Source organism: Parasteatoda tepidariorum, chromosome 7 (assembly GCF_043381705.1).
Source record: "Parasteatoda tepidariorum isolate YZ-2023 chromosome 7, CAS_Ptep_4.0, whole genome shotgun sequence".
NCBI classification, from domain to species: Eukaryota; Metazoa; Arthropoda; class Arachnida; order Araneae; family Theridiidae; genus Parasteatoda; species Parasteatoda tepidariorum.
In genome coordinates, this window is record NC_092210.1 from 37,760,076 (window position 1) to 37,783,612 (window position 23,537).

General features: G+C 27.5%; 1 protein-coding gene across 2 annotated transcripts in view; it reads left to right on the forward strand.

The window, feature by feature from the left end:
• Positions 1–1,360: 1,360 nt before the first annotated feature.
• Positions 1,361–23,537, forward strand: part of LOC107455631 (uncharacterized) — a 38,964-nt gene continuing 16,787 nt past the window's right edge. The window contains exon 1 of one of the 2 annotated variants that reach the window (XM_016073265.3): positions 1,361–1,488. In XM_016073265.3, coding sequence (XP_015928751.2) covers positions 1,482–1,488 — 7 coding nt within the window. In that variant the 5' untranslated portion in view covers positions 1,361–1,481. Of the gene's footprint in view, positions 1,489–14,982; positions 15,349–23,537 lie in introns of those variants that run through there. The other variant, XM_016073266.3, reaches the window with a different exon arrangement.

Below are 23,537 nucleotides of genomic sequence, written 5' to 3' on the forward strand. Positions count from 1 at the left end.
GTTAACTTTGAAAGAAATTTTCAGTTATGCATTGACAATCAATGCAGAAACATCTGAAAGAAACTAGCAACAAAGACTTTTTCAAGTTTCAAATTTTTTCGAGTTCATTTGAAAATGAAAATAAAAATTAAATGGTAACTAAAAATCAAACTAAAAATTAAAAATTATAAATAAATAAATAAAAATTGTGATCTTTTTAAGATCAGATATAAAGATTATGAAGTTAACTGGAAAGGATTTTCCGCTATGTACTACAATCAATAAGATTAACAATGAATGATATGTGCAAGAATTTATCAGCAAAATATTCCGAAGAAATGTTAAAAATTTTGAACTTTATTTTCTAGTTTCTACTCAACAATTTTACAACATGTTCAGAATTTTTCTAGCGTATTTAAGGTTAAACGAGATTAAAAAGTGTACTTTTGTTTGCATTTTAAAATGTATCCCTTAATATTCTAACAATTGTGTAACAGCATCAACAAATAGCACCTCTTAACTACTCTAACTAAAAACTAAAACTCTCTTAAGGATAAAAAAAAGGGTTGAATCCTAACGAAAAAGGAAACTAAAAATAAAAAATTGCACATTTGTTTGTATTTGATCAGAAAAAAATAATTATTATTGGTGTTATTAATATAATCGGAATTAGGCTATAAAAAAACTGATTTACAGCCTAATTAAATGCGCAAAATATAATCAATAAAAAAAACTCGACAATTTTACAACAGGTTCAAAACTTTTGTAGCGTATTTAAGGATAAACGAGATTAAAAAGTGTAGTTTTGTTTGTATTTTAAAATGTATCCCTTAATATTCTAACAGTTGTGTAACAGCATCAACAAATAGCACCTCTTAACTACTCTAACTAGAAACTAAAACTCTCTTAAGGATAAAAAAAGGGTTGAATCCTAACGAAAAAGGAAACTAAAAATGAAAAAATGTACATTTGTTTGCATTTGATCAAAAAAATAATAATTATTATTGGTGTTATTAATATAATCGGAATTAGGCTACAAAGAAACTGATTTGTAGCCTAATTAAATGAGCAAAATATAATCAATAAAAAATACTCAACAATCTTACAACAGGTTCAAAACTTTTGTAACATATTTAAGGATAAACGAGATTAAAAAGTGTACTTTTGTTTGTATTTTAAAATGTATCCTTTAATCTTCTAACAAGCATCAGTTGTGTGATAGCCGAAAACAACAAATAGCACCTCTAAGGAAATAAAAGAATAATTTAAAGATACGCATATCATTTTGTTTATTTGATTACAATTACAACCTCGTCTTCCTTCTAACAAGCTCTAAAATTGGCCAATAACAATTTAAAAACTGAAGAAAAACTTCCTCCTATGTGTTTTCCTTCAAATTTTCAATGCCCTTTGGAGAAAAGGGGAAAAAAGCTTATTTCTGAGAAATCAAATGTCTTCTGTGACAGATAGCACAGACAGACGTGTAAATAGGGAAAAATTGAATGGAAGGTAAGATACAATTTAATATTTCATCTTGTAAACAATTCTTATTAATTGAAAGAATGCCGGTTTCATTAACATTTCTAAGAAAGTAATAACCAAGATCTCTATAATTTTCGTAGCTGTATTTATTATTTATAATTATGATTTTCATACACAAATATATATTTCAGACGACAACACTTTAAATAAAGTTTTATTAGACTTGGTTATTTTCTTGAAGCAAACGATATTTAAATTCTTCTGATTGTAAAATATTCGTTTTCTACAGCTTTATTTACCAAAAATATTTAGGAAGAATAACTTTTAATTATTTCTTTATCGTAGTTTTCTTTATATTTATAGAATAACCTTAATATTTTTTCTCCTATTTATTTTTAATTTACTGCACAACATTTAGGTGAATAGCTTAATTATGTGTTTTAGTATTTACTTTTATTAACAGAATAATTTTAATGAGGAAAGCGTAATTATTTTTTTCTTAATTATTTTTTATTTGAAGAATAGCATTAAGGACAATAAATTAATTATTTATCCCTCGTATTTATTTTTTATTTGCAGAATAACTTCAAGGAAAATAACTGAATTTTCTTCTCGTATTTAATTTTTATTTACAGAATAACTTTTAGAAGAATAACTTAACTATTTTTCTCGTATTTATTTTACAAGAGAAGAAAAAAGGAAAAAATACTGTAAAAAAGAGTTTGCACGGATATCTTTAAGAAATCAGTTTCTTTTAATAAATGCAAATATTTTATAAAAATTAATGAATCTTTATATTAATTTGTATCCTTATTTATTTAAATTTATTTATTTCCACAAATTATTATTTTTTAGTTTATTTTATTATCACTGTTTTTAAAGAAATAAAAATGAACTTCAACCTGAAATAACTTTTTTTCGATTAACGGTGTTTTATACTGAGAAAAAAATAAGGATCGAAGCTTTCAGAATTTGGTAATATTTATCGTTTTTCAGTCTCTATTGGAATATCAAAACGCTCGGCAATTTTTGCCGAAGCGCTTTGGTAATGATTTTGGAAAAATTAGCCGAATAACTTCGTTAAACAGTGTGTTTTAAAATTGGTAGATTTGTTGAATATGGTAACCTAATCACACTCTTAAATTTTTTCGGAAAAATGGTTAAATCGCTATTTATTTAATTGTTATTTTACCATTTTCTGCCAAAACAGTTACATTACCATTAAAAAAATCACATTCAAACTGTTAAGTATGAGAAACATCGTTTATTAATTGTTTATACCTAATACAGTTAAACAACCAGAATTCTATCCGGGCCAACTAGGCTCACCTTATGAAGCTATTTAATTCCGTTGAGTTGGGTATAGCTCAGATGGTTAATCGGTCTATCTTCTGACAGGCTGAACAGGGGTTCGAATCCTAGCGTTGGCACCACAATATTTCTTCCATTCCTGAGTTTCCACTATCCTGCACTCTTTAAGATACTCTTGACTATGGGAATTCTTAATTATCATTCACGCATAAATGGTGCAACACCCACAAAATTCCAATATCCATTTAAGCTTTATTTTTATGGTTTAGAAATGGACAGACTTCTGTCGGTTATTGTCCATAATTTCAGGAAGAAAATTATAACAGAGTGTATGATACTTCACAGCATGGCATAAAAACTATTTAGTCGGATAAATTTACTTTTCAGTTTTGTATTTTTTTCTCTAAATGTATAGTAATAACAACTGTAATTTTGAAACCCTGAATTACAAGTAAACCGTTAATATAAGAAGGGAAAAATTACCAAATGAATAGTTTAAATATAGTATATTTTGGTTTTATTAACTAGACTTATGCTTTTTTCTACTAGAAATATCATTACCATACAGTACGGTAATTTTACCATATTTTTTTTTCTGTCTAAGGATCTCCCCGTACCTGAAATGCTAAACTTAATCTTTATTAAAAACATATCATTAAATGACCATTTAAGTGGGTGATATTTGTAATTGTCATGTTTTCTAGTAAACAATATATGATTCGCGCTATGGACACTACTTTTTGTTTTATTTTTTCGAATAATTCTAATTTTTTACACCTAATGAATAATATTATATTATTTTATTATGGCATCATTAAAATTCTTTTGCTAATTTTCTGCTATAACTCTAAGCAATTTAGTTAGGGGATTGTCGGGTACCCTCGCCCACTGTCAATTTCATGTGTATAGAATATTTTTCCAAGTCAATGGATCATCGGACATTAATTGTTATATTAAAAAAAGATTATTTTCAAAGTTTCAAGCATTTATGATAAAATATTTGTGATATACTCAAGTATTTGATATACTCAAGTAATACTCAAGTATTTGTGATAAAAATGATAAATGAGGTTTATCTATAGTCAATACATTGGTCATTTTCATTTACATCTGAAAAAACAGTCGAAAAACATAATTTTTGTAACTGGTTGGGCTACCCGACACATTTTGAAAACAGCTGAAAAACATGTTTTTTTAAATTTCTATTTTTTTATAAACTATTCTTTTTTTGGTTTATTCTTTTTGCATTATTTAATTAGATGATAAAACAATAGAAACAAACAAAAATATTGATTATTACTCAATATTATACAAAAATATAAGCAATACTCCTTAAGTGGGCGGGACTACCCGACTCTCCCCTACTTAGTTATTTTTATAACTTTGTTATAACTTTCGACCAATACTTCTAATGATAAAGAACTTGGAGTACGTGAATGTTGAATAAATTCTATTCACGGCTGCGAAAAGAATAAAACAGACTTGACCATGAAGAAATGGAATAAATAAGGCCCATAGAAGGAGAAGGAAAAATTGATAACCAGGAACGTTAAACATCGGGTCATTTTAATGACCTTTACTTAAATAGAAAAAATTATTTTCTCTTACATTATTTTTTTCATATATTTTAAAACTAAATCTAAGATACATATTGATAAATATATATGTAAATTTTTGTGTGCTTTATAAATAGGTAGGATTTATTATCAATTTCAAATAGTTTCAATTTCTGTTGGTAATCACTGTATACATATTAATACTTGAACATAGCATTACATAACATACATCATCTACTATTATAGCATATTATTCTCGTACAACTCGTTTTCTTTTAAATAAAAAGTATTACAAAATAACTTATTTCAGAGGAAAAAGCAATATGGCATCTCATCGTTTCCTCTTAGCTCGCATGAATTTGCAATTATAAAGCATGTAATATAGAAAATAGTAGTGGTAATTTTTTGCTAAACATTTTAAGTTTAGTACGAATGTTACTTTAGTTTATTTAAAAATGGTTTATTTAGACTTTTATTTTAAAACTAAAACTATTCAGGCCATTTTACACTGTAAAAAATACGTATATCTCCGAATATAATGTTAAACATCTTTCTTTAATATCTCTCCGAATTTTATGTTGAACAACCCTAATATGTGGGTGAAAGAACAATTTTTTTACGTTGCTAATAGATTACGTGGAGATTATGTACCTTCATGCCATAGGTTAAATATTTTAGCTGCCGAAAACTCCAGTGTTGGCGTGTTTTGGACATCGTTTCTAATTGTTTACAATAGATAACGAATTGGCGAGTGTTTTAGGTGCTCGTCTATTCTGCTTTTAATCTATAGAAATAAAATTTTGCCCTTAAAACATGTATGAATTTTTTTAGTTGCGTCATATAAATATTAATATCTTAATTTTTAATTTCTCTGGGAAATGTATTAATCCCATTCAATTTCTATCCACTTCTGCTCTGTTAAGCCTAGTTTGAATTCACTGTAATATCTGTCCTACGCATAAAAATATGTATGGAAATATTATGGACTCGAACCCCCGTTCTTAGCCTACTCGACTGTAAATGGTACCCAGTTGTAAGGAACGTGGATTCATGAGGTGGGCTTAATTGTTGCGATAAAATTCTGGTTATTTAACCATATTGAGTGAAAGCAGTTAATAAATAGTTTTGCTCGCAATTAACAGTTTGAATACCATCTTAATTATGGTAATTTGACTTTATTGCTCGAATATGGTAAAATAAGAATTTAATAAACTTTTATTTAACCATTTTTTCGAAGAAATTTCTAACAGTGTGGCAACAGAGTGGAATAAGAGTAACAGAGGCGAAAAAAGAAACTACAAGTCAAGTTACTTGTGCTTATCAATTTACTTTGTTGTAGATAATAAAAGAGTCAGCTTTTAATAGAATAAAAGTCTCACAAATAATAAAAACAAACAAGTTAATAAGCAAAGACGAGTTATAATTCTCTATTTTCAAAATTGTGTTGCCTGAATAAAATAATAAATTAGTAATAAAGCTCCGTATTAATTTCGTTAAAAATAACAACGAAATGAAACTCTCCAAAAAAATGAGAAAAATGTAAAAATTAATGTGTTGTAAAATGAAGGTCCTAGGTTTAAATGAAGGTGTGCAACATAAAAGAATATCTATTTTTTTATGAAAAACTTCATGATTTTCATGTAAGCAATAAAATATTAATGCATATTGCGCCGTTGTTTAATGGCAAATCCATAAGCTTAAAAATATTTATCTTGAAAAAATACTACTGACAAGTTTGTTGTAAGAATGCACCGTTGAAAAATCATAGCTCATTATTACATTAACCTATTCCCTTCATATGTAAGATTTAATAGTTTCCTTTTTTTGAAAGTTTTTCATTTAAATTATTTAACAAAAACATTTTTGTAAATAATTTTATGCTTCATCAGTATATTATTATATTGTAGTTCTTTTCTTTATAAAATATTAAGTTCTAAAATACCAGATATACTAGTTAAAAGGCAGCGCAACTAAGGAAAATGGTTTTTCTAATTTTATTATCCCAAAATATGCTTATCGATTGCCAATATCATCCCCAACGCTGCAATAAGCATTTTTAGAACTATGATAGAATAGCAAGTTAGAACAACATCTTTATGAAATATATTCTTTTAAAGAATTACGCGTATTAATTTAATTTCGTTAGCATTATAATTTTGTTTGCTACAAATAATCAAAAATCAAAACAAAAAACAAAAAAAATCTAATGCTGTTTAATGAACGTGTTTTAAGTACACGGTTCATTTCCATTTAGAAATTACGGCAAAATAACCTGCAACAGTCTGTCCATCCAATTTGACCATTAAGTTTATGGTTAGGAATATTTCTTTTTACCTTTGCGGTTTTCAAACCGTTTACGACTGGTACGGTTAAAATACCGTGAATACAAAACTATACGGCCTTGTAACCATTTACAACTAGCATAGTTTCTAAAATGTAAAAATGAAATTTAAACGATTATTGAAACTCTGTGGGTGCTGCGTCATTTTTGCGTGAATTATAGTTTTGTACTCAATTAGTCCTGGGTCTCCAATTGAAGAGTGAAGGACACTGGAAACTCTTCATGTATAGAGAGAATGTAAGAAATTTTATGGTATCAACGCTGGGATTCGAACCTCTGTTCAGTCGGTAATGAGATTGGCCGATTAACTCCCTCAGCTATAGTATATACTATTTAATTAGCTGCTCGGAATTAAATAGATCTATATGTTGTGCCTTGGATAGAATTCTAGTTGTTGAACCATATTAGTTTTAAAAAAACAATCAATAAAGTTTTATCTCACACTTAACAGTTTGAATAGCATATCATCTTTTTATGGCTATTTGACTATTTTGGTTTAATATAGTAAAATAACAATTTAATGAATTGCTATTTAACCATTTTTACCGAGAAATTTCTAACTGTGCATTGAAATAAACAGTTGAAATACACTGTGTATTGAAACGTTACACTCTAGCTATCTGTAATAACTTTCGTATGTAAATTATTATATTTATTTTAATTCTTAAATGTCTTTTAAAAAACTATTAGAGGAGGGTTGCTATCCTTAAGCCATCTCTATTAATAAGCGACTTTCATTAGTTTAAAGTTATTGGCAGCAATCTTCCGACTATTTCATATTAATTGTTACTGATTAGTGTTTTAATTGTTACTGATAATGTTTAAAACTGTGTAAAATCAGCATTATTTAATCACAATAGCAATGCTTGTATTCTTTATTATAACTGAATTCTCGGGAATATATTAATTGCAGTTTGCTAGTTACTTAAGAGCCAACCTTAGCTGCTTGAGCTTCTATTAATGGGCTGAGGGTTTAACCACATAAAAATTCCAGATCAAATTTCTATAAATAGTATCGACATTCAGGGCACCAAAACCTTTTAACGTAAAATCCATTTTTTCAGAAATATGCAACGGAACAAAGACTTTATATATGTTTACAGTAATAGTTATCGCAAAATCACTGAATCAGTCTAATTAAATAAATATTACAGCAAAAATTACCGTATAATATTTTACGTTAAAAATGGATTTTACGGATGATACTCCCAAATTACTTTATACCATAATTAGATCCGGAATTTTTCACAGCGTAACAAAGTTGCGATTATTGAAACATTTCAGGGGTCATCTCATTTTTTTCAAGATGAACGAAATTGTAAATTGAAAACTGCTTTAATGTATTTTCTGTGGTTTGTGTTGGTTTTTAATCAGCATTTTATGCTTGCAAATCATGCTCGTTATGTTGTTGTTGTTTGTTGTGGCTTATCCTCCAATGCCTGACGAAGTCAGACAAGGTCCGTCAGACCGTTGACCCTAAGAAAATCGAGGACCAGAAGGGGGGATAAGTATATGTCCTCTCTGGAATGTCCCAAACTGCCCAGGATGTGTTCGGGAGAAGCCTGCTCAGTTCTCGTTATAGATTTGTGTATGTTGCTTACTTTTATTAAGATGATAAAATCATAGAAGCTCACTGCCTCTATAAAGATGATCTGTTTCCTTCATTGACCAAAAACTTTTACTTCTTATTTATTTACTTAACATTTTATCACTATAGCATTTATGTCTAGTTGTAAATAGTATGGAAAGCAGTAACAAACATTAATATCATGAACATTCGATTAACATTATATTTTAGTGTTTAAAATTATAAAATTGCTAAATTTCCTGCTAAAGTTAATAGCCAAAAATATTTTGTCTCTTGTTGGTAACCTTACCCTAAAAATTACATGAGTTATAAAATTGTTAAGTTTTATAATTAGACCTTTATAGTAGTTATAAGGAACTAATGTAAAAATGATAATAAAATTTTATTTTACACTGAGAAAAAAGTGTGATCAAAATTACCAGAATATGGTAAAATATGCTGCGTTTCTAGCTCTATGAGAACACCTAAAAGTTTGGTAATTTTGTCGATGTACTTTGGTAATGATTTTCGTAAAATTAACAATAAAATATAGTTTTATAATATGTGATAAAATTTGATACATGTAGTAGAATTTGGTAATTTTATCATGCTTCCTTTGAGCATAGCATATGCCTGTTTAGGCAGAGGGGGTGCAATTGTTCTTGTTTTCCAGTGGCGCCACCTATGGCCAAGAATTCGACTTCTGCCGCACCATACGTCGCACCCGTTTATGGCGTGGATCCATTCATACATCCATTCATTGGTATTGATTTGTTATGGGAACATGGAGGACTTTGGCGACTCGACAGATTTAACGTGCATCAGTCACTTTACTACACGGGGAGTCTACGGCCGGCAGGGTTCGAACCCACGAACTCTCGAACATGGGCACAGCACCCTAAAACATTTATTCGGTTAAACTTAATTTTTAGATTTGTTTGTTTTTTTACTAAATGTGTATCAATAAGGACTATTATATTTCGAAAACCAGAATTTCCAGTAACCCGTTGGCATATGAACAGGTAAATCACCGAATGAATGGTTTAATCATTGTACATTTTGGTTTTACTAACCAGTATTATGCTTCTTTGTTTTTTACCATAAGTGTTTTTACCATACGGTACGATAATTTTTCCATATTTTTTTCTCCGTGTAACTCTACTATGGTACTGAAANGCCAAGAATTCGACTTGTGCCACACGATACGTCGCACCCGTTTATGGGGTGGATCCATTCATACATCCATTCATTGGTATTGATTTGTTATGGGAACATGGAGGACTTTGGCGACTCGACAGATTTAACGTGCATCAGTCACTTTACTACACGGGGAGTCTACGGCCGGCAGGGTTCGAACCCACGAACTCTCGAACATGGGCACAGCACCCTAAAACATTTATTCGGTTAAACTTAATTTTTAGATTTGTTTGTTTTTTTACTAAATGTGTATCAATAAGGACTATTATATTTCGAAAACCAGAATTTCCAGTAACCCGTTGGCATATGAACAGGTAAATCACCGAATGAATGGTTTAATCATTGTACATTTTGGTTTTACTAACCAGTATTATGCTTCTTTGTTTTTTACCATAAGTGTTTTTACCATACGGTACGATAATTTTTCCATATTTTTTTCTCCGTGTAACTCTACTATGGTACTGAAAAATTGTGTTCTTGTTTATTTGTTGAATACGTATTTGTTAATTGTCTTTTTAAGCATTATTACGGTGTTTGTTCACGTGTCGATCATGTAAAATGAGCGTAATCAATCATGTGTAAATGTGAAATCAATCCATTCAATCATATCATATTTATGGGCAGATATTTAATTTTACCTTGACAAATCATTCAATTTGAGACACTGTAGTAATTGTTTAATTTTTTTTTTCAACAACTGTTGAAAACTAATAAAATATATCGTGTTTGAGTATCACAAGACGCGAAAGAGTTTTCCTCTAAAAAGCAGGAAAGGTAGCCGCCATAAAAACTTTCTATTAAATTTTTCCTTGTAATTCCAAGGCTACAACTTAAAGTGCTATCATTTTTTCGATTTTCTTTCACTATTACCTAGAGATTTATTTAATAAAATTTCCTTCTCTTTTATATACTTTTGCGACCGTGCTTTATCGGAATTTAAAAAATAGGAGTATCTACATGCATAAAAGTCAAAGTTCTCACTCAATGTGGGTTAACTTTAGCTGAAACAAGTTTCAACGTAGCATTTTATTAATGTTTCGACAAATTTGGTTAGAAAAAAACACGATTCTGGTTATCAAAAACTCAATATACGATATTTAAGCCATTCATTAGGTAATTTTTTCCGTTCACTTGGTAGTGATTTATCGGAAATTCCGGTTTTTAAAATTACAGTTCTTTTCTTATTACGACACATTTAGTTAAAAAAATACAAATTTAAAAATTTAATTTAACTGAATTGATGGTTTTTATGCTATGCTCCAAGGTATCATGATTAAATTACCAAGTCTTACCCATTAAACTGAATTGTTAATTTTATCAAAATCTTCACCAACGCGCTTCGGTACACTAAAAACTTTTTGGTAAACCTAACTTTTTTTGTTTCCATTGAGCCAAAAACACGGTAAATTTTTCCATATTCTGGTAGTTTTGATAATATTTTTACTCTGTACATAATAAAATAAAGCTTCATCAAAACAATTTTTTCATTTGCCTACAAAAATTTATTTCCTTATCTAACTCTCCTCATTTAAAGAAAAAATAATTACTATATTATGGAAAAAATAAATGAGTGCCTAAAATTAAAGGGAAAACAAGTTTAAAATTTGCAAAATTTACATTTTAATGCTCAATACTCATCAATTTTGTTATCACTTTTATCAAAATGATTGTTTGATTTTATTTTGAGTTACTTAAACTTTTAGTTTTCCCATATATCACTAGTCATTTACACTGTAATTACTATATTTTTAAATTTGATCTGACAGTTTTTTGAAGAAAGTATATTTACTTAATTGATCTAGTTCAGGGTTTTTTTAAATTTTAATTTGCTCATAGAGCACACTGAGTGTTACTAGTTCTGTGATAATTATATATTTTACATATAAATTTTATAAGACACTTTTTTAGCAAAAATAAAATATCAACTTAGTTGATCAAATTCAGGGTTTCTGAAATTTGCACACGGAGCACTCATAGCGTCACATGCACTGTAGTAACTAACTAGATTTTTAAATTTTATAAGACAGATTTTATGGCAAAAGTAAAATATCTAGTTGATTTGGTTCAGAGTTTTTTAAACATTTTGGTGTGGGAACCCCATAATATTTACAAACATTTTGTGGGAACTCATAAGCATTGAGCAAATCCGATACATGCGTGAGAAAAACTGTCAGTTTCGTCACGTATAACTGTAATGTATGATAGCAGTTATAAGTCATTAACTTTATTTTTAAGACATAGAATAATGCAAACATCTTAAATAAGTAGAAAACTTAAAAAATTATACACTAAGAAAAATAAATTAAATTACTTTGCTGAATTAAATCATTAACTACACTCTGTCCATTTAAAAGAGCAAAGAGCAAATCAAGAAGGTTTCTATTGCGGAAAAGAAAAACGTCGAAAACTGTAGTGATACTTCGTTTTCGTGTTTTATTTGTTTGTATAGTTCTTTATCTATTGTCAGATGCCTTATTTAAAAATGCTTGGTAATTGCAAAAGTTTTAGTATAAATGATGCAAATATTAAAATTGTTAAAATTTTTGGCAACACTTGTTGCATGTCCCGTGAACTAAATTAAGATCGTGCCTCACAGTCTAAGAAACTGTGACATAGTTGATAGAACCAAAAAGAATTTCACTATCGATATTCTTTTATTCAACAAATTGCTAAAATCCTCAATAGTAATTTATTAAAATTTCATTGGTGATTTATAGACTGTTATAACCCTATACAGTCTACTCATAAGCCCTTTCTTATTGTTTTCCATTAATAATTATGGTTCTTTATCCAAATAGTTTTAACATGCATAGGAATTTTTAGTAGCATGAACCATATAATTTGAAATTTATATTGAACTAGAATTTATAATTTCAAAAGAATAAAAACCTGCGTAGAATATAAATCGGCTGTAGTTTTTTTTTTTTTCTTTTTTTTTTTTTTAATTAACGTTCCTTGTAGGCTGTTATCAAATTTGAGATTGAAAGCTAAAAAATTCTTGTCCACTTAATTAAATTTATTTGAACCAACAAAAAAAATACAAGAAATTGTTAGCACGATTCATCTTATTTTTATAAACAAACGACCTCACAAATTTCAGTTAGCAACCATAGGGACTAAAAATCTAAGAATAATAAAATAAAAAGGAAAAGAGCTTGTTGCAAGAAACATCCGTCATTAGATTACAAAAGACCTTGAAAACTTAGAAATCTCCTCATTTCGTTTTTTTTTTTCCTGCCTGCTTTATATCGTATCAAATTCTGTTTTCAGGAAATTGTTGTGAATTTAAGCTCTTTACTTTATTTATTCAACCAACACTGATCAAAGCAGAATGAAGTGTTTTTAGATTAAATTTTAAGTTCCTTTAAAAGGATTAAAGAAACTGAATCTGCACTCAGAAAAAAGTGAGATCAACACTACCAGAATATGGTAAAATTTACCGTATTTCTGACTTTATGGGCACACCAAAAAGCGGGGGAAATTTTTACAGAATCGCTTTGATAATTTTGTTGGTAAAATTACCTATAAAATATGGTTTTACATGTGTAATAAAATTTTGCAAATATAGTAAAATTTGGTAATTTAATCATGCTTTTTCTGAGCATAGTATAAAAACATGGTAAAAAAATGCACGTTTCAGTTTTGCATTTTTTACTTAATCTGTCGTAATAGGGACTAAACTGGTAAACCTTTACCATATAAGTGACTTCATGAGTGAGTTTTAATTATTTTTAACTTTTCGTATATTAAATTAAGATCGAAAAAATTTTCAATAATTTTCAACAGTTTTTACTTCTAAACATAATTTTCTCACACGGTGAAAAATATTCAGGTAAAATTATCGTGTTGTTAGGTAACGATACTTCTGGTAAAAAAAACTTAGACCTGGTTATTAAAGCCAACATATACGGTATTTAAACCATTAATTTAGTAATTGTTTCGCTCATATGGTAACGGTTTACCGGAAATTCTGTTTCTCAAAATTATAGTTCTTATTACCACACATTTAGTAAAAACTGAAAAAAAAATTTGACCTAATAAGTGGCTTGTATGCCATGCATGGTTTGTATCATGATAAAATTACCAAATTTTACCACATTTACCAAATTGGATGAATATATTTTATTGTTAATTTTACCAAACTCACTACCAAAGCGCTTCGATAAAAATTACCCAATTCTTTTCATTTTAATGGGGATTTTTAGTGTTCCAATAGGGAGAAACAATGTAAATTTTACCATATTCTGATAGTTTTGAACATCCTTTTTTCTCAGTGTAGTTTTCTTTAATAATCATATTTGATATAAAAACACAAAAAAATAATAAAATACGTAATAGGTTTACAAAAATATGCAGTGAGACAGCAATTTCATGGAGCACTAAATACAAACCGTTGACAAATGCAAAAAATTACAAATCAATATTTTTTTACTCATAAAAGCTGATATTGAAAACTAAATTTTAAAAAATATTCTGTTTTTCACATTTTTAGAGATACCAACTTGCTCCGGACAGCAAATAAATATTTTAAAGTGGTAGTTTATCAATTGTCATTCTTGATTTAATAACATTCAATTTAGTAGATTTCTATCCACCACTATTTCTAAGTAATTCGTAGGCTTATATAATTCACCACTTTATAGTATATATACCTTTGCTATACCTTTAAAAACTAAACTTTGCTACCATGCTATACCTTTTAAAAAGCAAGCAAAAATAGTCAAATATTTTCAAAATTTAGTTTGTAGTTATTTACCGTTTTTTAATTATTTTGGCGTGTCTGGAGCAGTTGGCATCTCTGCATTTTACTGATTAAACGTTCAATAAAGGAAAGACAAAACAGAATTAAGGGTCAACAGAATCAACGTTAACTGCGTCAACGAAACAGTATCAAACGTTATCAAACAAAACGTCAAAAAAACAGAATCTATGTTAACTATCTTTCCCCATAATCAAAACTAATTTTGCACGTTTAATTTATTTCCTGTTTCAATTTCGATGAAATGTGACTTTTTTATCATTCCTTAGGAATTAAAAAATAATAATTTTTAAAATAATTAACTTGTTAACAATTTTTTTAAATGTTTTTTGCCGGAGAGAAGAGAGTCTTCAAAATCAATTTGTGTAGTTTTGCCCTTTATTAGTAAAATACCATCCTCTGATTAAGGACAAAACTACGAATTAATACCTCATTTGTTTCATTTTTGTTATTTAATACATAATGGAATGTAAAATTTTCTGACAACAATATTGCTTTACTTTTATAAGAGATCCACAAAAAAACTTAAGTTTTCGTGATTTAAGAAAAATTAAAAGTACTACTTTAAATTAATTAATTAAGTTATTATTTTAGGTTATCATTTGCGGATTTTTTTTTAATGAAATGCATTAAATTAATTGATTTTTTTAAAACGAAACTTCTTTGAAAATAAAAGTTTTCATCCTTTGAAATAAATATTCTTAAAAAATGTATTTAAACATTATGATTATAAAACTGAAAAAAATAATTTTTATCCTCATTGTTAAATTTAAATTCAATTTTTTTTCAGTGCTAGTTAATAACCAGTCAAATCAAGGAAATAATTTCTTCTCCAAAAGAACAATGGCGAAATTTTTACACTTGAAAACGCTACATTGAGTAATTGAAATTGAGCCAGTGTCATCAATTCATATAAACCATCTCTTCATATCAAGGAAAACGCTTGAAATTGGCGATTTCTTTTCTCATCTCGCCAAACCTGTTTTGATCATAACTTTTTTTATGCAACTTTCTTCGAGACTTGTTCAACTTATTACTTTTCGTCATTCAAAGAGTTAATCCTCTGTGATTGAACTTCTTTCAATTTGACCGTGTCACGCTTAACCGGACTTCTCTATACACATGGAAATATTTTAATCAATTACTGCTGATATTGGTAATTATTACTAGAAATTGTCATTATTGTTAATTTTAAATGTTTAATTTCTTTAATTAACACATTGTTTATAGTGTTTTTTAGAATTAAATTTCTTTAATTATTCTTCAAAATGCCCCATTTCGATATATTTTATTATTGTCTGAAGAAAATATTAAATTTGATTAGGGGTAACATAATTATTTATAACCTGAGGTGACCAGATTTCTAAACCATGATTTAAGGACAAATCGATGGAGCGTTCTCGAAACATTTTACGATTCGAGAACATCTTTATATTTATGGAAATTATGAATGTATACAAGCAATTAAGTTTTCATTTTTTAAAAATTAATATCAAATGCAGAATTTTCATCAAACTTGATCTCATTACGTAGCAATTTTGATGCATCATATGATATTTTGCAATTGTTTAACTCCAGTAAAATGAAAAGAGCACATGCTTATTAGTTCTTTTTTACTTAAATTATTTCCAGACTGGTAAATAAATTCTGTAAGTTAGTTTTATCTTGGTACTTTTTAGCTTTTCGCTTGTATTCTCCGTAAGACAAAATTATAGCAACAAAAAAAACTTGAGCATTAGTGATTTTTTTTAAATATTTTACATATAAAAAACAACGACATGTTTCCGGACAAATTCGAAGGCATTTGAGAGCATATAAGATTTGAGGCCATTTTCTGTCCTCGAAAAATGTGAAAGTTTTTGAGGACAGCTATTGAAATTCGAAACCTGCCTTCAAGATTTGAGGACGGCTGGGCACCTTATATATACCAAATTTCTAATAGTTCTTTTTCTAAAATATTTATGAAAACAATAACTTTTCTTCTGATAAAAAAATATTTCTCAAATTCATAATTATATAATCGTATTAATTGAATTAAAAATATTTGCTAAAAAAATATAAGATGCTGGTTTAAAAACTGAAAGTTGTAATTAATATTTTCTTCAAGTCAATAAACACTGACTTTTGGTCAATTAAAAATGTTCCTAAGGAATAATGACATTGAAAAAGAAGAAAAATTTCTTGAATTTTTCACGTTTATGCATAAAAGCTCTATTAAAAATTTATAAGTAGTAATTAAACTATTACAAAACAGTTAAATAAACAAACATTTAATTTAATTGCATTGCTATTGCATTTAATGTTATTGCATTAGTCACACAACGTCAAAATATCATAATGCTATAATTCTTTTAGCAATAAAGGTTTTTTCTTCATTACACCATTTTTAAATGATACCTGAATTTTTTAATCATACTGAAAACTAATAGTAATCCATTTATTAAACAATCTACTTAGAAAATTTAGATTCAACTTCAGACTTAGACTTGATAAATTAATTTAATTTTAGGAGCTGAAAATTTTTGAAAATAAAATAATAATTAGAATAAATATTATTGGAATCCAGTTTCATTTGCAATAATTTTTGATGGCATTCGTTTTACCAAATTATTGTAGAAATTTATGAAAAGATAGTCAATAGAGGAGATAAATTAAATATTTTACATGCTTTAAGAATTATTCAAAATTATTTTAAAAGAAAACATTAAATTGTGTAACAAATAATCAAAAAGCTATTTTAAATATCTGAAACTTTTTTTGATTGTATCAAATGGAATAAAACTAGCCAAGGAAATAATGCACATACGAAATCAAATGCAAAAAAGTACTTTATATGAATAAAATTCTATTTTTTTCGACGGATTCAGATTTTTGATCCCCCCCCCCCAAAAAAAATAACCGCAATCTGGGAAAAATAGTTCCAAACGGTTTGGTCAGAAGAAAGGTCCAAAATTTAAACCCCTTATGTAAATTTTAATTTTCGCGAATTTTGCCACGTCCCCAGAAGTTTCTAAGAGTATTGAAAAAATGTTGCACTCAATTATAAAATTCGTTTATACAAAGATATTTCCTTGCAAAAAATAACTTTCAGCATATATTTATTATTTTTTTTTATTTATTTAACAATCGTCGAGTTAATTTTGAATTTTAAGATACGCGATTTCTTACATCTTTTTGAAGAATGTAATTCAGTATGGCAATATACAAAATTTTGTCGATATCTAACGAATGGTCTCTGAGAAACTAAGTTTTAAATATACGACTAATTTTATACGAATTTATTTTCAATTCGCTTAAAAAATTCACGAGATATTAAGGCGAAAAGTAAAATTATCACTAAAGAGCCCAAATTTTGGATCGCTCTCCTGACCAAATTTGGGGGTCCATCCTGACCTATATTTTGGGAGTCAGAAATCCAAAGCAGTCGAATAAAAGATATCTTGATTCATAGAGAATATATTTTTGTGTCCAATTTCACATCTTAAAATATCATCTACACTAATTAATTAACATATTTGAAGTCACTTCCTCGAACCATTAAGATTGAATCTTAGAACGTGAGGATCCGATCACTAGATCAAAAGTTATAATCAGATTTTTTTTGCGTACTGTACATTACAACAATAACTTTAATAACATATTCATTAGGATATATTTCTACACTTAACAATTGTATTTTTACATCTATGTGAAAGTACAAGCATAATAAATATATATATATATATACANTTTATATATATATATATATATATATATAGATAGATAGATAGATAGATATATATAGATAGATAGATATATATTTGATTAATTAGATTAATTTGTTAATTAGATTCAAAGCAATTCTTTTTATTTTCTTCCATATGATTTCATCTTTTGTTTTCATTTTCTTGATAGATGGTCTTTATACAGATAAATATATGGTGACATGTTTAATCTCTTTTAAAATATAAAACCCAAAGACAAACAATTAAACATTCTATTTTGTTTTTTACTAGTAATACGAAAAAAATAATTTTTATAAACATCTGTACAAAAATAAATAAATAAGCATAATACATTACCACTGTTGATTTTGCAGTTCAGAAAAAAATATAATTAATTTCTCATTTAGTTACCTTGTACAAAAAATGTCACGCTTGTGAGAGGGGGTAACTAGAAGTTATAGTAAGGAGTAGCAAGAAATATGACATATCTTTTGAGTAGCTAAAAGTTTTATTAAAAAGCTTAGCAAGAAGTGTGACTTAAGAACACAAGACAGAAAAAGTGAGATATAATACATTTTGTTTAACTTGAAGTTCTAGTGGGAGGGATTATAAGAATTATGATATAAATGCATAATGGTTCGAATGAAATATTTAAAGTGAGTAAATTAAATGTTTTTACATTATTTTTATGAATTTAACTCAAAATAAGTACACATATATTCATAATTATCTTTATGTTCGTAAACTTCAATAAGACATTAAGCATAAAAATAAATTTTGAAATACGATAGATAACGTAGTGCTTTTAACTGAACTGCAAGAATATGATAGCGTAATAAAGCGTGACATGTGACAAGGAGTACTAGGGGAAATAGTGAAGTGGGGTATATTGTGACATGAGCAAGGAAGAGGTCAAAGATATTGACATTATTATAATATTAATGTAATATCATTTATAGACGGTCCATTACTTTGAAATACGCTTTTTTTCCGTTTTACAGCAGTATAATATATCACGACAATGTAACAAGGAGAGCTAGGGGATATTGTCAATTGTGGCATTTTGTGACAAATGCGAGGAGGGGTTAAAGATGATGTAAAAAATATGATATCATTTATGGATTTCCCATTACTTTTATACATAATTATAAAGATTTTTACCCATTTACTGCACTAAAATATAGCCTGGCATATAACTAGTAGAGCTAGGGGTATTATGAAGTTTGACACATTGCGTCAAAGGCGAGGAGGGGTCAAAGATGCTGAAAATAAGTATAACGTCATTTATGGACTGACTCTTTTTTTAAACTGGAATTATAAAGATTTTAACTCGTTTTAGTGTCGTATGAAAATAAAAATAGTTTATTACTGAATTATACAGATTGTTTATGAGTTCATTCAATGTCAGTGAAAGTAAAAACGCACCAAATTTTTCTTCGTCTTGTTTTCTCTGACCTCTAAATTAAATACTCATTTGACCCTACGCAGCAAGAATGAGATTCATTGAACCATTTGATGTGGCATCTTTCCAAATTATACTCTTTACATAAAAACTAAAGACTCATAAATGAGTAGTAAAAAACACAGTCATTATGTATTGTGCGGTAGTTTCTTTGAATTTTACAAGTTTTTTCAAGAACAATACGGTGTGTAAAAAGATCTCCTTAGCAAAAATTGTTTGCACAAACATTGTAATAATTTTTTCTCAATAGTTAGTGTTAAAGAATACTTATTTGCTCATATAAGTATTCTATATGAATTATATAGTATAATGGCGCTTTTGTATGTATTAATTTATTGAATTAAATATGTAAGTAAGTACTCGTAATTTTCTAGTACTTTTACTATCTATTAATAGTAGGTGAAAACGATTAATTGTAATTTCTTTTTTTTAACTCTAAGATAGAAAATTGCTGATTCTAAGGAATCTATATGACTTAAAATGATCTTGATAATTTTTTATTTCTCCTTCATTTTACTAATTGTTACATCAAGCAATGTATTCGTAACTTCAAAAGAGAGCAAAACATTGTTTAATCAATCCAGTTGTATTTCTTTCGTTAAAAATAAACATTAAAACTGAAATACATTTAGATATAGCTTAACTGGAAAAAGGTATTTATTGCTTTAAAGTCAATTCAAACCAAATGTGTTCATTAGAGCCTAAACCTCCATCTGAATAATCGTACAATTTGTTAGTCTTTCCCATACATATTAAAATATTACGTTTCTAAATAGGTATTAAAGAATTAAAGTAATAGCTAAATGGTTCATATACTTCTCTGCCGAAAGTTTCAATTGGATAAATTTAATCTGTGTTTATCCGAAATCATTAAGTTGATAAAAAAATTTAACCTGGGTTGCATTTTTTACTCTTAGGGAGGTATTTCACTAAATATGTTATTCTATATAATTTAGTTTTAAAATTTAGTTCTATATAATTTAGTTTTCAATGATTAAAAAATTATCTTACAATTTTTTAATCATTCACATTTATGTTGAAATATTACGCTACAATATATGCATTAAAGAATTAAAGTTATACCTAACTGTCCCATATACTTATCTGCCGTTAGTTTAAATTGGAAAAATTGAATTTGTATTTAGTGGAATTCATTGAAAAAATTAAACCCGGGTTGCCTTCTTTACTGACAACTGTTAGAATCTAATGTTACTGATCTCCCCGACTATGTTATTCTGTATAATTTCGTTTTGAAATATTTTATTTTAAAAAACAACTTGTATGAAGTTAAAAACAATGTCTGGAAATTTCTACGGAAAACATTTCTACACATAAACATTTTTCTCCCTTAAAATATTTAGGTCAAATAATCGAAAATAATTAATTTACTAGTTTTAAACTAATCAAAACTGTTTATTATTTATATTATAACTCTGTAGAACATTACACTACAAATTTTGTATAAAATTATGGAAGCATAATACTATATAGATTTATGGAATTAATAAATAAAATCCAAAAATATATTTCAGAAATGTATTGAGAAAACTACCTTTACATTGTTTACAATATAAAACAATGTGAATTTACGCTGATGTTGAAACATTGTTCTGGATATTATTATTTTTTTATTTATTTTCTTTTTTATTCAAATTTCTCTCTCTACCTGTTTATTTAATTTAATGGATATGTTTATTTTATACATATACTATACTATTTTTAAATTTACATTAATTTGTAAATTTTTATTCAAATTGTAACTGTCAGAAAATGCTAAACGGTTAGAATTGCTTTATTTTTAGATCTTCATTATTTTTTTAAAATTAAAGTTCCTAATTTTTATTGACATTTAAAATCTTCTAATACTATACTGAAATATTAATATTTCAATGGATTAAGTACAATAAATGCTGAATTTAAATGTGTGCTCTATTAAATAGTTTTAAATTAAACTTACACAAATATTGTATTTTATGACACAAATCGTCAAAACTACCAGAATATGGCAAATTTTACCATATATCATCTGGTTCTATGGGAACACCAAAAGCCTCGATAGTTTTTAGTGCAGCACTTTGATAATGATTTTGGTAAAATATTGTTTTATAATAAGTTATAAAATTTGATAACTGTTTAGATTTAGAATTTTATCATAAAAGTCACTTATTCGGTTAAATTTAATTTTAGTTTTGTATTTTTACTAAATATGTGGTGATAATTATAGTTTTAAAAACCAGTGCCACAAACCTGTAAACAGCTACCATGAACATTATTTTTATACAGTTACGTTAAAGGAAATTTTTAACGTCTTCCATATTACGTCCATATCACGTTTCTAACGTCTTTACATCAATTTAAACTGCAAAAGCAAACCGATCAACGTGCAGTTTTAAATTACTTGCTCAAAAGCATAAATCTCATCATTTCATTTGCTTTAAACTTTTGAGTAAAAAGTCATAGAAGTTTTAAAAATTATCCCTTTATTTACGATATTTTACGAACCCTTTATTTTTTACCTTTTTTGAATGGTTTTGTGCTGTCTAATTATGCTATATCATCTAACTTTTGTTAAGGTCAAAAAATATTACGAAAACTCAAATCAAAAATTAAGCTTAAATTCCAAGATGACGAGCACAGAGGCCTCTTAATGTTATATGAGCAATTCTACAAATAAACGTCAATTAGGCGGCCAAAGAAAAATTAAAAATTTTTTGGGGGGGCACACTATTTCTACATGAATTTTCTTCTTTTTTACACCCTAAAAAGGCAAGAAAAAATCGTGAACATGAAATTTTTCGTTTGTGACATACGTTAAATGTGACATACTCTTTCTGACATACTCAGATAAATTTGAACCATTTATTCAGATAAAACGATTTTTACATAAATATAATATTATTATACTCTCTAAATGTATTTATAGAGATTTCATACTATAAGATTATATTTCAGTATAAAAATCGGCGTTTATTTGTAGAATTGCTCATATCGTCGCTTTGAAACTAAACTGTGGTAACTCAAAAAAGCAAGTTTTTCAGTAGAGCAATTTCTAACTTTCCGCGCTAATGCTAATCGCGCCAATGCGATAACGATTTATCTGCTCTCTAAATTAATTTTATGGAACTATGAAGATAACACTTTGTTTCTCTAAAAGGGTGATTTTTTTTACACAAAATGACCCAAATATCTCATTTTTCGATTTTTTTTTTTGAGTTACTACGGTTTAGTTTCAAAGCGACGATATGAGCAATTATACAAATAAACGCAAATTAGGCGGCCAAGCAAAAATAATTTTTTTTTTTAGGGGGGGGGCACGCCATTTTTGCATGAATTTTCTTCTTTTTTACACCCTAAAAAAGCAAGAAAAAATATTAAACATGAAATTTTTTCTTTGTGACATACTTTAAATGACAAAATACCAATTTTAAATTTTTCCCGATTTTCTCAATTTAGGAACTTTGATTAAATTTTTTTATTTTTGTTTTTAATACTAAAATATAATCTTATAGTACGAAATCTCTATAAATACATGTTAGAGAGACATTATAATAATATTATATTTATGTAAAAATCGTTTTATCTGAATAAATGGCTCAGATTTATCTGAGTATGTCAGAAAGAGTATGTCACATTTAAAGTATGTCACAAAGAAAAAATTCCATGTTCACGATTTTTTCCTGCCTTTTTGGGGTGTAAAAAAAAATAAAATTCATGTAGAAATAGTGTGTCCCCCCAAAATGTTTTTATTTTTTTTGGCCGCCTAATTGGCGTTTATTTGTAGAATTGCTCATATATATGTATATATTGATGATATGTATTAAAAATTGGAACCTCGCTTGCCAAATATATTGACTCTATTAAACAAGTACAAATAAAAATAAATGAATAATTCTGAAGTGTATTTTTAACTATTAAATTGTTTAAAAAATGTCATTTAATTGTTAATACTAATTAAAATCCAAATCCGATTTGAATATTTACAGATGAAAGTCATGATGTGCCAAAAAATTAAAATTTTAAAATATTAAAAATTTATGGATTCAATAATTCTTATTTCTTGGTTAAATTAAATAGTTAAAAAATTGGTCTCACTACTAATCTCTTCGGTAAAAATTACCAAGTTTTTTAGAGTTCTGGCAGTGCCTGAAATACGCGAATTCTACCATATTCAAGTAGTTT